This window comes from Leopardus geoffroyi, chromosome E1 (genome assembly GCF_018350155.1).
Source record: "Leopardus geoffroyi isolate Oge1 chromosome E1, O.geoffroyi_Oge1_pat1.0, whole genome shotgun sequence".
Classification (NCBI taxonomy): domain Eukaryota; kingdom Metazoa; phylum Chordata; class Mammalia; order Carnivora; family Felidae; genus Leopardus; species Leopardus geoffroyi.
This window is the reverse complement of record NC_059330.1, coordinates 27,643,638-27,656,113: the sequence shown is the minus strand read 5'-3', so window position 1 is coordinate 27,656,113 and position 12,476 is coordinate 27,643,638. Positions and strand designations below refer to the sequence as shown.

General features: G+C 35.4%; 1 protein-coding gene across 3 annotated transcripts in view; it reads right to left on the bottom strand.

Annotated features, from left to right (window-relative positions):
• The window catches only part of SKA2 (spindle and kinetochore associated complex subunit 2), a 47,228-nt gene that overhangs the window by 19,029 nt on the left and 15,723 nt on the right, over positions 1-12,476 (bottom strand). For 2 of the 3 annotated variants that reach the window (XM_045488204.1, XM_045488203.1), the window contains exon 2: positions 4,564-4,650. The exons of the other annotated variant lie outside the window; for it this stretch is intronic. In XM_045488204.1, the coding sequence (XP_045344160.1) occupies positions 4,564-4,650 (87 nt within the window). The remainder of the gene's footprint in view (positions 1-4,563; positions 4,651-12,476) is intronic. 3 annotated transcript variants of the gene reach the window in all.

Genomic DNA, 12,476 nt, shown 5'->3' with positions numbered 1-12,476 from the left:
GAAAAATGAACTATTAGGACCTCATGAAGATAAAAAGCTCCTGCAATGCAAAGGAAACAATCAACAAAACTAAAAGGCAACCAACGGAATGGGAAAACATATTTGCAAATGACATATCGGACAAAGGGCTAGTATCCAAAATCAAAAAGAACTCACCAAACTCCACACCCGAAAAACAAATAATCCAGTGAAGAAATAGGCAGAAAACATGAATAGACACGTCTCTAAAGAAGATATCCAGATGGCCAACAGGCACATGAAGAGATGCTCAACATTGCTCCTCATCAGGGAAATACAAATCAATACCACACTCAGATACCACTCCATGCCAGGCAGAGTGGCTAAAATGAACAAATCAGGAGACTATAGATGCTGGAGAGGATGTGGAGAAACGGGAACCCTCTTGCACTGTTGGTGGGAATGCAAACTGGTGCAGCCGCTCTGGAAAACAGTGTGGAGGTTCCTCAAAAAATTAAAAATAGATCTACCCTATGACCCAGCAATAGCACTGCTAGGAATTTACCCAAGGGATACAGGAGTGCTGATGCATAGGGGCACTTGTACCCCAATGTTTATAGCAGCACTTTCAACAATAGCCAAATTATGGAAAGAGCCTAAATGTGCATCAATTCATGAATGGATAAAGAAATTGTGGTTTATATACACAATGGAATACTAGTTGGCAATGAGAAAGAATGAAATATGGCCTTTTGTAGCAACGTGGATGGAACTGGAGAGTGTTATGCTAAGTGAAATAAGCCATACAGAGAAAGACAGATACCATATGTTTTCACTCTTACGTGGATCCTGAGAAACTTAACTGAACACCATGGTGGAGGGGAAGAAAAAAAAAAAAAAAGGTTAAAGAGGGAGGGAGCCAAAACATAAGAGACTCTTAAAAACTGTGAACAAACCGATGGTTGATGGGGGATGGGGGGGGGGGGGGTGGGTGAGGGGTACTGAGGAGGGCACCTTGTTGGGATGAGCACTGGGTGTTGTATGGAAACCAATTTGACAATAAATTTCATATTAAAAATAATAATAATAATAAAAAGAAAGACTGAGAAATGGAGTGAGGGTAGCCACAGGGAAAGCTGGTAATGCCTATGTTGGGGCCTCTTCTTTGCTACAGTAGAGCAAGGAAAAGTTAGAGGTGTCATCTTTATTTTGTCTGATATAGACTCTTAATCCAGACAAACAGGCTGCTAAACAAAGTTGGAAGAACAGAGATCAATAAACAGATGAAGACTTATGAGCTACATGCTTTCTCTTTGAGCCATGTCCATCTGTTGCCTGAACCATCTTCTTCCTCTGAAGAGGAAACAACAGAAGTTGCAAGAAGATAACCCACTGGCACAGGAACACAGCAGGCTTAAAAAATTCTCAAAGTGATTGCTGGAATTAAAGCTATAATTTACTAGCACCAGTGCCTCCTGCACAATATTCTTGAGCAAATTGCATAACCAAATATAACAGCCTCATTAAAAAACATGATATTCAAAAAGGCCTAACACATGACCTTTCTTGAGATACTACAAAACAGCAGAAAAGAAGTGCGGGAAGTAAATGACAAATGAAAAATTCACATAAGTAAAATGATTTTTCCAATATGCAAGAGAATTGGACAATTCTTGGTTTCTAAACATCATTTCCCTGTAAAAGGAACTAATTTCTTTGAAGGAAGTATTGGTAATGGTTTGGATAGAAGGTACAATGTGACTTAATGCACCAGAAAGCAAAAAAGTGCACAAAGACTGATTGAGGAGGCACTGAGGGGTCCTCCCCACTGGACAACTTTGAGGAATTGAAGTATTAAAAGCAATGGTGTTTACAATAGTTATTGATATATTGAACAAAAACAAGTTTCCAAGTCCATAGGAAAGGAAAGAAAGGAGGGGACAGTGAAAATTTATTTTCACAGAAGAATACTGGGTAAAAAATACACAATTAGTGAGAGAATTACAAAATCACTTTTTTGCAATCACTGATATAATTTATTCAGGCAGATATCATCACTGGGTTCTATAGCCAATGGATGAACAGGATATCAACAAACTCTCAAAGTATTTTTTAATAATGTATGAACATGACAGGAGACATCTTAATCAAATTATCAAACTTAACATCTCTCTGGATATGATACAATGTGATGTTAACAACATTACCTATTGTATTCTGATGAAAATATCCAAACGGAAGCTATTCACAAGTAAATAATCAGAAAAATCAAAATTACAGACTAATTTATAAGACAACAGGCCTAGATTCTTTAATTAAATAGTCAATGTCATTAATGATAAAAACAGGTAAGACAGGGGACAGGTATAAATAAAAAGGCAATAAAGAAACTTTATAACAAAAACAAAAACAAAAAAATGGGCAGAGGACCTAAATAGTTTTCCAAAGAAGACATACAGATGGCCAACAGATACATGAAAAGATGCTCTATATCACTAATCATCAGAGAAATGCAAATCAAAACTGCAACAAAATAACACCTTATACCTATCAAATGGCTAGTACCAAAAAAGACAAGAAATAATAAGTGTTGATGAGAATGTAGAGAAAACGGAACTTTTATGCACTGTCAGTGGGAATGCAAATTGGTGCAGCCACTGTGGAAAATAGTATGGAGGTTCCTCAGAAAATTGAAAATGAAAATACCATATGATCCAGTTAATTCCACTAGTATTTAGTATTTACCCAAAGAGAATACACACACAGACACAGACACACACACACTAAAGAAAACAAAAAGGCTAATTGGAAAAGATACATGCACACCTATGTTTATTACAGCATTACTTTACAATAGCAAAAATATAGAAGCAACCTATGTGTTAGATGAATATAAAGAAAATGTGGTATATATGTATGATGGAATATTACCCAATCATAAAAACGAATGAGAGCTTGTCATTTGGAACAACATGTTGGGACAAAAAGGTATTATGCTAAGTGAAAATAAGTCAGACAGAGAAAGACAAATACCATATGATTTTGCTTATATGTAGAAACCAAAAAAAAAAAAAAAAAACAAATGAACAAACAAACAAAACAGAAACCATCATAAATACAGAGAACAAACTGGCAGTTGCCAGAGGGGAGAAGGATGATGGGATGGACAAAACGGATGAAGGGAGTGGGTGGTAGAAGCTTCTAGTTATGGAATGAATAAGTCACAGGATGAAATGTACAGCATAGGGAATATAAATCAATGATACTGTTATAGTGTTGTATGGTAAGAGATGGTAGTAGCTACAGTTGTGTTGAGCATAGATAGCATAATGTATAGAGTTGTCCACTCACTATGTTGTACACCTGAAACTAATGTAACATTCTGTGTCCACTAACTTCAATAAAACAATGGGGTTTTTTTTGGGGGGGGGAGGGAGGGGAATAAAAAGAAGTGTTATTTTAATTTGCACTTCCACCCAATTCAAAATAATTCCTAATTGTATAAAAATTTTTTTCAAAATTATATGATATTTCTTGTCTGTTGGCAAGTGCTGTCAGAGAGAAACATTATAAGTGGTCAATTAATGTTAACAGACAATGCTTAAAAACCATCTCCTTAGGGTGCCTGGGTGGCTCAGTGGGTTAAGCGTCCAACTTCAGCTCAGGTCATGATCTTGGGGTTCATGGGTTCCAGCCCTGCATGGGGCTCTGACTGGTAATACGAAGCCTGCTTGGGATTCTCTCTCTCTCCCTCTCTATGCCCATTCCCCACTTGTGCTCTCTCTCTCTCTCTCTCTCAAATATGAACTTAAAAAAAAAAAAAAACTACTTTAAAATAATTGTTTATATCTCCATGGGCATGTGGACACATAGTTATAATTTTATGGTATATAAACAGAGTTAATATTTCTAATCAATCTAAACTTAGAATAACTAAGTACATAATTTTATGCAAAAATCACAGTTCATATAACAAATTTATAGTACATCATCATCTTCCTCAGAGAGTATCGTGACTGCCATGGTTTCTCCTTTCTTATTTAACCACTACTCTAGAGATAACTATACTCTCAGAATTTCAGAGGCTTCCACAGTAGTTGGTACCTTTGGATTCAATAATTCTTGGTTAAGGGTTAAAAAAAAGTAGCCAGGGCACCTGCGTGGCTCAGTCAGTTAAGCATCCAACTTAGGCTCAGGTCATGGTGTCACAGTTCTTGAGTTTGAGCCCCATATCAGGTGAGCTCGAGTCCTGCACCAGGTAAGCTTGAGCCCCGCTTCGGGTTTCTCTCTCTCTCTCTCTCTCTCTCCCTCTCTCTCTCTCTTTCACTCTCTCTGCCCTCATGGGATTCTCTCTCTCTCTCTCTCAAAATAAATAAATAAATAAATAAATAAATAAATAAATAAATAAATAAATAAGAGCCACAAATTTCCTTGACTATGGGTATAATCTCTCTGGTATGCTGTGATCAAGTTTCCAACACAAAAATATTTTAAGGTTCTATAAATTTATTACTTAATAATTTAAATTATACTGCTATTAGAAATACTATCAGAAAATCTTTTAATAAAATAATCTGTTAAAAATATATTTCTTTTGCAGATTACCTTGCCCGCTGTATCAGGATGATTAGTCTTGATTTCATATTCCAGCCTGTATTGAATGTAATCCAGATCAGAGTCAGCTTTCTGGAACTAGAGATCAGCATAAATCATTTTTTGTGAACCAAAAGACATACTAATAAACATGATAACTGTTAACTATTCTTTTATATTTACATTTTTTTAGCATTTCAATATGAAATATACTAATTTTAGAAATATGGAAATAAGTATATAAAACCTCCATCATTTATAATATCCATGCTTCTATTAAAAATTTAAAAACTAGTTAACATTTTGAAAGTTGTTTCTCTATGCATCTCTCTTAGATTTAGAGCTAAAATTAAGACACTAAGTAACCACTGTCACATATTAACACAAGAACTAACAAAAGTTTCCAAAATTCCCAAGATCAATGACACTCTCATCAGTTAGGTACTGTTTTTCTAACTCTGGTAGGAAATGTTCAAGTTAAAACACACAACAAATTTATTTTCAGGGATACCTGCAATGTTACCATCATCTGCAACCCCATTAAACAATGAACTACGAGTGTTTGCCACACAGACCAAAATTAGACACCTTAAAGAGACATAAATTATACAAGAAAAGGCTACATATAGTACAGGAGTAGTAGTCTGAATAACCCCAGTTTACTGAACCTGAGTCCAAGCATGGGTCCTTGATCTGCAGTAAATCTCTAAGGGAGAGAAAAAAGGGGAAAACTAGCACAGGCTGTAAAATACATGTGTGCGTACATATAGAAAAGTTGGGAAGCATATAGATCAGAGTGTTAAAAGTGGTCTATCTCTAAATGTGGTATAAATATAAAGTATTCTTAATTTTTGGCAATTGTGCTTCTTTTACATAATCTTAAAGCATGTGCTGTCTTGAATTTATCAGGGAAACAACCAGGATCCTTTGAGTTTACTATGAAAGGCAAAACATGTTTTTTTCAGGAATAGTCTCCCATTCCTAGGCCACAACCAAGAAGACTGCTTTGGGGAGAAGGTTCAGACCTTACCAAGGGGTTAGGCTCTGGACTAAAGATTGGTTCTTCATATTTTGAAGCCTTAGTGGAAAGAACAAAAGCCAACAAAAACTGTTAAAAGTAGTCATCAGGTCTAATGAAAAATGATGTACAGATATTTTTGTTACAAAAAAAAAAAGGTAAACTGAGAGTTCTACTTTGGAATGTGGAGTAAAATAAAATGGGTCTCAGAAGTTAAAATGCTTCTAAGGTCAGAACTGTCAAATTGAACAGAGTATCAGAAATACACTAAAGCTTCTATCACTAATAATTTCTCTCATTATTGGCCTAAATTTGAATGGAATACTTTGTAATTACCAAAATTCTATCTTTATAACCGAAATCTTTTGGAATAGAAATAGAAGAAAAAGAGAAAGTCAGTTTTTGTTTTTAATTTTTTTCTAAGAATCTGTATCTGATTTCCATCTCTAACAGCAGGGAGTTGCTATGAATCAGAAAAACAAATATAGAAGTTGTTAATTAAAACCTATACTTAAAATGTTTTTCAGGGGCACCTGGGTGGTTAAGTGTCCACCAGTTAAGTGTCAGACTTCGGCTCAGGTCATGATCTCATGGTTCATGAGTTCAAGCCCCACATCGGGCTCTATGCTGACAGCTCAGAGTCTGAATCCTGCTTCAGATTCTGTGTCTCCTTCTCTCTCTGACCCTCCCCCACTCACACTCTGTCTCTGTCTCTCAAAAATAAATAAACGTTGAAAAAAAATTTTTTAAGTGTTTTCCAAAAATGAAGGTTTTTTTTATTTGCTTATACACTTGCCAGATTAGATGTCATGATTAAATTGTACAATGATTAGATTTCATTAAGCAGATTACTAATTACTACATATGCATATGTGTATGTATATAAAGAAAATTCCTGTTGGCATAATTTCCCACATTGAAATATGCTTGTGGATTAACTTTTCCTTTACATTAAAAAAAAAAAAAAACTTACTAACCTATATAACATGTGGATGGAAAATATGGGGAAAGGGAAAGGGACAAGGGAGAGGGCAAATCCAATTAACAAAGACTCAAAGCATTCAAGACCTGATTTGTTTAATGATTGAAAAAGACTACACTCCCATGGCTTTATATATAGTTCAAGGCATTATATAACAGTCTAAAGCATAATTTTATTTTTTAAAAGATTTTATTTTTAAGTAATCTCTACACCCAATGTGGGGCTCAAACTCACAACCCTGAGACCAAGAGTCACATGTTCCACCAACTGAGCCAGCCAGATACCCTTAAAGCATAATTTTAAATAAAAGTTTCTAAAACTTTTAAGTTATCACATAATTCTAAGAATTATGGGATTTGTGGCTCCAGGGTCACCTCAAGGCAGAATCTTTCAACCTACTGAATGGGAGAAGATACTGCAAAAGACATATCTGATAAAGGGTTAATATCCAAAATATGTAAAGAACTGCCACGCCTCAACACCCCCAAAAAACAAATAATCCAATCAAAAAATGGGCAGAAGACATGAACAGATATTTCTCCAAAGATATATAGATGGCCAACAGACACATGAAAAGATGTTCAACATCACTCATCATCAGGGAAATGCAAATCAAAACCACAGTGAGAGATCAGTTCACACCTGTCAGAATAGCTAAAATAAAAAACTCAAGAAACAGCAAGTTTGGTAAGGACGTAGAGAAAAAGGAACGCTTATGCAGTCTTGGTGGGAATGCAAACTGGTGCAGCCACTGTGGAAAATAGCATAGAGGTTCCTCAAAAAGTTAAAACTAGAACTACCTTACAATCCAGTAATTGCACTACTGAATATTTACCCAAAGAATACAAAAACATTAATTCAAGGAGATATATTCACCCTGATGTTTATTGTAGCATTATTTACAATAGCCAAACTATGGAATCAGCCCAAGTGTCCATTGATAAATGAATGGATAAAGAATATGTGATATATATACACATACACACACATACATAATGGAATACTATTGGGCAATTAAAAAGAATGAAATCTAGCCATTTCCAACAATATAGATAGAGCTAGAGAGTATCTAGTGAAATAAGCCAGTCAGAGTAAGACAAATACCATATGATTTCACTCATATGTATTATTTAAGAAACAAAAAAATGAACAAAGGAAAAAGGAAGACAGAGAGAAACCAAAAAACACTTAACCACAGAGAGCAAACAGAGGGGATGTGGGGGGATAGGTGAAATATGTGAAGGGGATTAAGAGTACCCTTATCTTTATGAGCACTGAGTAATATATGGAACTGTTGAATCACTGTATTTTACACCTGAAAGTAATATAAAACTATATGTTAACTACACTGGAACTAAAAAAAAAAAAATCTTTACTCTAGGAGACTTTTAACTTGTTTACGAAATGGAAATTCTTAAACAGATGTGGTGGTTTTTAATTTGATATTTTAGTTCTGCTTAAAGTTTAACCAGCATAATCTCAAAGACCATTTAACAATGTTTTCTTTTCAAGACAGCAGTTTTAGCTATGGCTTCCTGTAATACCTTGAGGTCCACTATTTATTAAAATCATCAAAATGGGGCACCTGGGTGGCTCAGTCGGTTAAGTGTGCAACTCTTGATTTCAGCTCAAGTCATGATCTCTCCATTTGTGAGATGGAGTCCCAAGTCGGGCTCTGTGCTGACAGTATGGAGGCTGCTAGGGATTCTCTCTCTACTGCACTTTCCCTCTCTCAAAATAAATAAATAAACTTTTTAAAAATATAAAATAAAATCATCGAACTGTATCAACAATAAGTGGTTCCTGCTTTTAAGTAACTTACATTTTAATAAGATACCAAAGAGGGTGCTTCCAATCAATGATATGATAAACTCAGCTAAATTTTCAAAACTGTTTGCAAACCACAATTGTTAAACACAGGTATAACTAAAATTTAAATTCTATAAATGTACCACTAAATAAATTATTAAAAATAAATACATACTAAAAAACCATAACTTCCTAGTTATTTTACTATATATTACTATTATATATGCTCTTGAGATCTATCATATGTACATAGTGAAAATACTGTATCATGTGCTACTACTGTGCATGTCCTCCCAAATCCAGTTTCAATGACATCATGCTGGTAGTTTGAAATCGGTCAAGGTGTAAATATTTACACCAGGGAAACTGGCAAATGCTAAAAATCAGGATTTCCCACCTTTTCCTCCCCCTAGCTGCTATGTATACTTACTTCTGCTTTAAAAAGATTTTTTAAAATTCCCACCCCCACCTTGAGTAATGTACCCACATTTCTATTTGAAAAATATTTCAGAAGTTACACAGAATTGTAAACAGACTTTCAAAGACAGGGGGAGGAGGGAATGGGGAGTTATCGTTCAATGGGTACAGAGTTTCAGTTAGGAAAAATGAAGAAGTTCTGGAAATGCATGGTGGTAATGGTTATACACCAATAAGAATGTACTTAATACCACTGAACTGTAAACTTAAAATTGATAAAATGGTAAATTTTGTTATATATATTTTATCACAATTAAAAACTTTTTAAAAGAAAAAGCTTGAAAGTAGAATGGGAAAACAGCTTGAAAGTAGAATGTAATCCTCTATGAAGAATTGAACAGAATATTTTGTGATAATACACAGAGCAAGTATTTACTCATTAGTGAATCAGTGGGCTAGGGAATAAGCAGGGAACAAAAAAGAAAAGGATACCAATGCAATTGTTCAAGATTCACTGATTTGAACTCTTCATTTTATAAATGAAGAAATAGTCTAGGGGCACCTGGGTGGCTCAGTGGGTTATCGTCCAACTTTGGCTCAGGTGATGATCTCACAGTTCTGTTTGTGAGTCCGAGCCCCAGGATGGGGATCTCAGCTGTCAGCACAGAGCCTGCTTCAGATCCTCTATCCCCCAATCTCTCTGCCCCTCCCCTGCTCAGGTGCGCACATATGTGTGCTCTCTCTCTCAAAAATAAACATTTAAAAATAAAAAAATCTAAGTGATTTGCCTCTAGTTGTATTTTCATTAGTATGTTTTTTAAGCAGTTGAACCAAAGTCTATATGTGATATACATAACATTAAAGCCAATAAAAGTCACATAGATGGGGGACAAATGTAAAAACTTTACCTAAAGTTAAAGTTTAAAGTTTGGGTTTTTTTCAGTTTCAAATCTATCACTGGTTAGCCTATTAAAAAACTCCCTCTGGGGGCACCTGGGTGGCTCAGTTAATTAAGTGTCGGTACTCTTGATTTTGGTTCAGGTCATGATCTCGCAGTTCGTGGGCCACACCCTGACAGCACAGAGCCTGCTTGGGATTCTCTCTCTCCCTCTCTCCGCCCCTGCCCTGCTCGTGCTCACTTGCTCTCTCAAAATAAATAAACTTGGGGCGCCTGGGTGGCGCAGTCGGTTAAGCGTCCGACTTCAGCCAGGTCACGATCTCGCGGTCTGTGAGTTCGAGCCCCGCGTCAGGCTCTGGGCTGATGGCTCAGAGCCTGGAGCCTGTTTCCGATTCTGTGTCTCCCTCTCTCTCTGCCCCTCCCCCGTTCATGCTCTGTCTCTCTCTGTCCCAAAAATAAATAAACGTTGAAAAAAAAATTTAAAAAAAAAAAAAAAAAAAAAAAAAAAAAATAAATAAATAAATAAACTTAAAAAAAATAATAAATAAATAAAATAAATTTATAAAAATTCCCTCTGAACACAATCTAGTCGTATGGTCCAGGAAAAAGAAAAGGATTGAGATACATGGTAGAAGTTCTAACCCTGTTATCCCTAACAAGCTATGTGGCCCTAAGTAAGTCTTCCATCTCTCTGGGTCTCTTCTATTAAATGAGAGAGTTGGAAATCTAAGGTCCCCTTCAACACTATCATTCTATTATTTCATAATTCTACAAATAAACCCTTTTAATTTATCAAAATGTTAAAATTTAGAAGATAAATTTCCTCCTAAGACATTAAAAATCGACATTTGAGTTTCAGATTTAAGGTTTATATTAAGAATTAGCTTCTACTATTTGTTTTCTTCCTAAACAAAGATGAATGTTGCTTCAGTTTCAGCTACATAGTTTCTGCAACCTGCCCATTGTTCTTCCCAAACACCAAAACCCTATAAGCAATATTGCACTACTCAGAGCTATTTACACAGCAGAGACAATATCGATAGGGTTCTAGGATCTGGTCATAAAAGGAAAACTTTTTAGTCACATGGTAGGAAATTTCCTGACCAATTAATATAGTCCCCAAAATTCATTAGTGTCTGATTAATGGAGCAAATTGATACTGCTAAACATCATTCACTAGCCCTTGTCAGTTTTAAATTAGTCTCTTAAAGCCTTGTAAACAGTGAGGTTACTCTTTACACTCCACCTTAGCCAAAAGGCTGAGAAGCAATGTGAGGTTACTCTTTATTTACCTTTAAGTGACGTTATTCTTAGGAACATTATAATATTTAAAATAAAAAACTAGTGCTTTAAAGAAAAAACACACAAGACATTCATATTTTCAGAAGCCAGTTTTCTTCTAAATCAGAAACAAAAATAAATGGAAATTTTTATACCCATCCTGAGAGTGATAAATAAAATATGCAATTTAGCTGGGAAAAGTCCATTGAGATCAATATTAAAGCCCCAAAGACAGCCAAATTACATTCTGCCATTTGAATATACTTGGAAACAGACTGGGACTGTAAGGAAGATACTTAAAAAAATGGAAAAAGGAATAGTTTAGGAAATAACTTTGAATTTTACAATATGCTACAAATTTCATAAACATATAATATTGTTATACTAGTTTTATTATAATTGGCTTAAGGCTTTAAAGTAAATGGCACACTGTATTACATACCACTCAACTGCAAGGAGGAAAGAATTGCAGACCAAGTTAAAAAAACTTCCTTTTACAAACAACCTATAGATTCATACTGCCACAATAGAGCTCCCTTTTAAAAGGACCAGTGCTGTAAAAAAGCAAACACATCGGCTTATGAGTTTGTCTCAACAGCATCAAATCACAGGAAAAGGAAGAAATACGGCAGTCTTGTCTGAGATGAGAGGAGTTGGTAGAGGTACATTCTAGGCTCAGTAGCTAGGCTTAAAAATACATTTTACAGGGGCACCTGGGTAGTGCAGTCGGTTGAGCGTCTGACTTCAGCTCGGGTCATGAGCTCATGGTTCATGAGTTCAAGCCCGGCATCAGGCTCTGTGCTGACAGCTCAGAGCCTGGAGCCTGCTTCAGATTCTGTCTCCCTCTCTCTCTCTGCCCCTCCCCCCCACTCACTCTTTCTGTCTCTTTCTCAAAAATAAACATTAAAAATTTTTAAAAAAGAAATACATTTAACTTAGAAACATTATTTAATGGGAGAACTGGGCATTGTAATACTTCCAGATCTAGGTTATATTATCAACCAAAGAATCCAATATTTTTTGTTTTGGGTTGTTTTTTTTTTTTTTCCCAAAGAATCTAATACTTAATGAATGCACCCCTCTCTCCAATGCAGATTTTGAAACACCTTTATCTACCCTCATTTTCTTTTATTCATGGCTCCAGCTTACCATTTCATTTATTATATTATAATCATTTGCTCAGTAGCATCACCACTTGATTTCAAATGTCTTGATGGAAAAAGCCCTGTCTTCCTTTTTATATCCCTGAGTTTTTAATATACAACCAAATGTTCAATGACAAAAAGGAAGATGAAAGAACATTCATTACTTTGAAAGAACAAACAGCGTGGGAACCCAACCACCATCTAAAGCCTATTTTAAGAAGAAATATTTGAAGTTCTCAACAAGTTGAGGGCCACCTCTAATGTATACAAAATCACAATTGTTTTTTGTATATTTCTGCTGGAGACTTGATTATCCAGTCTCTTCCAAATAGAACAAACACATGCCAATGCAGGTCTAAAACTGATAAGCACTAA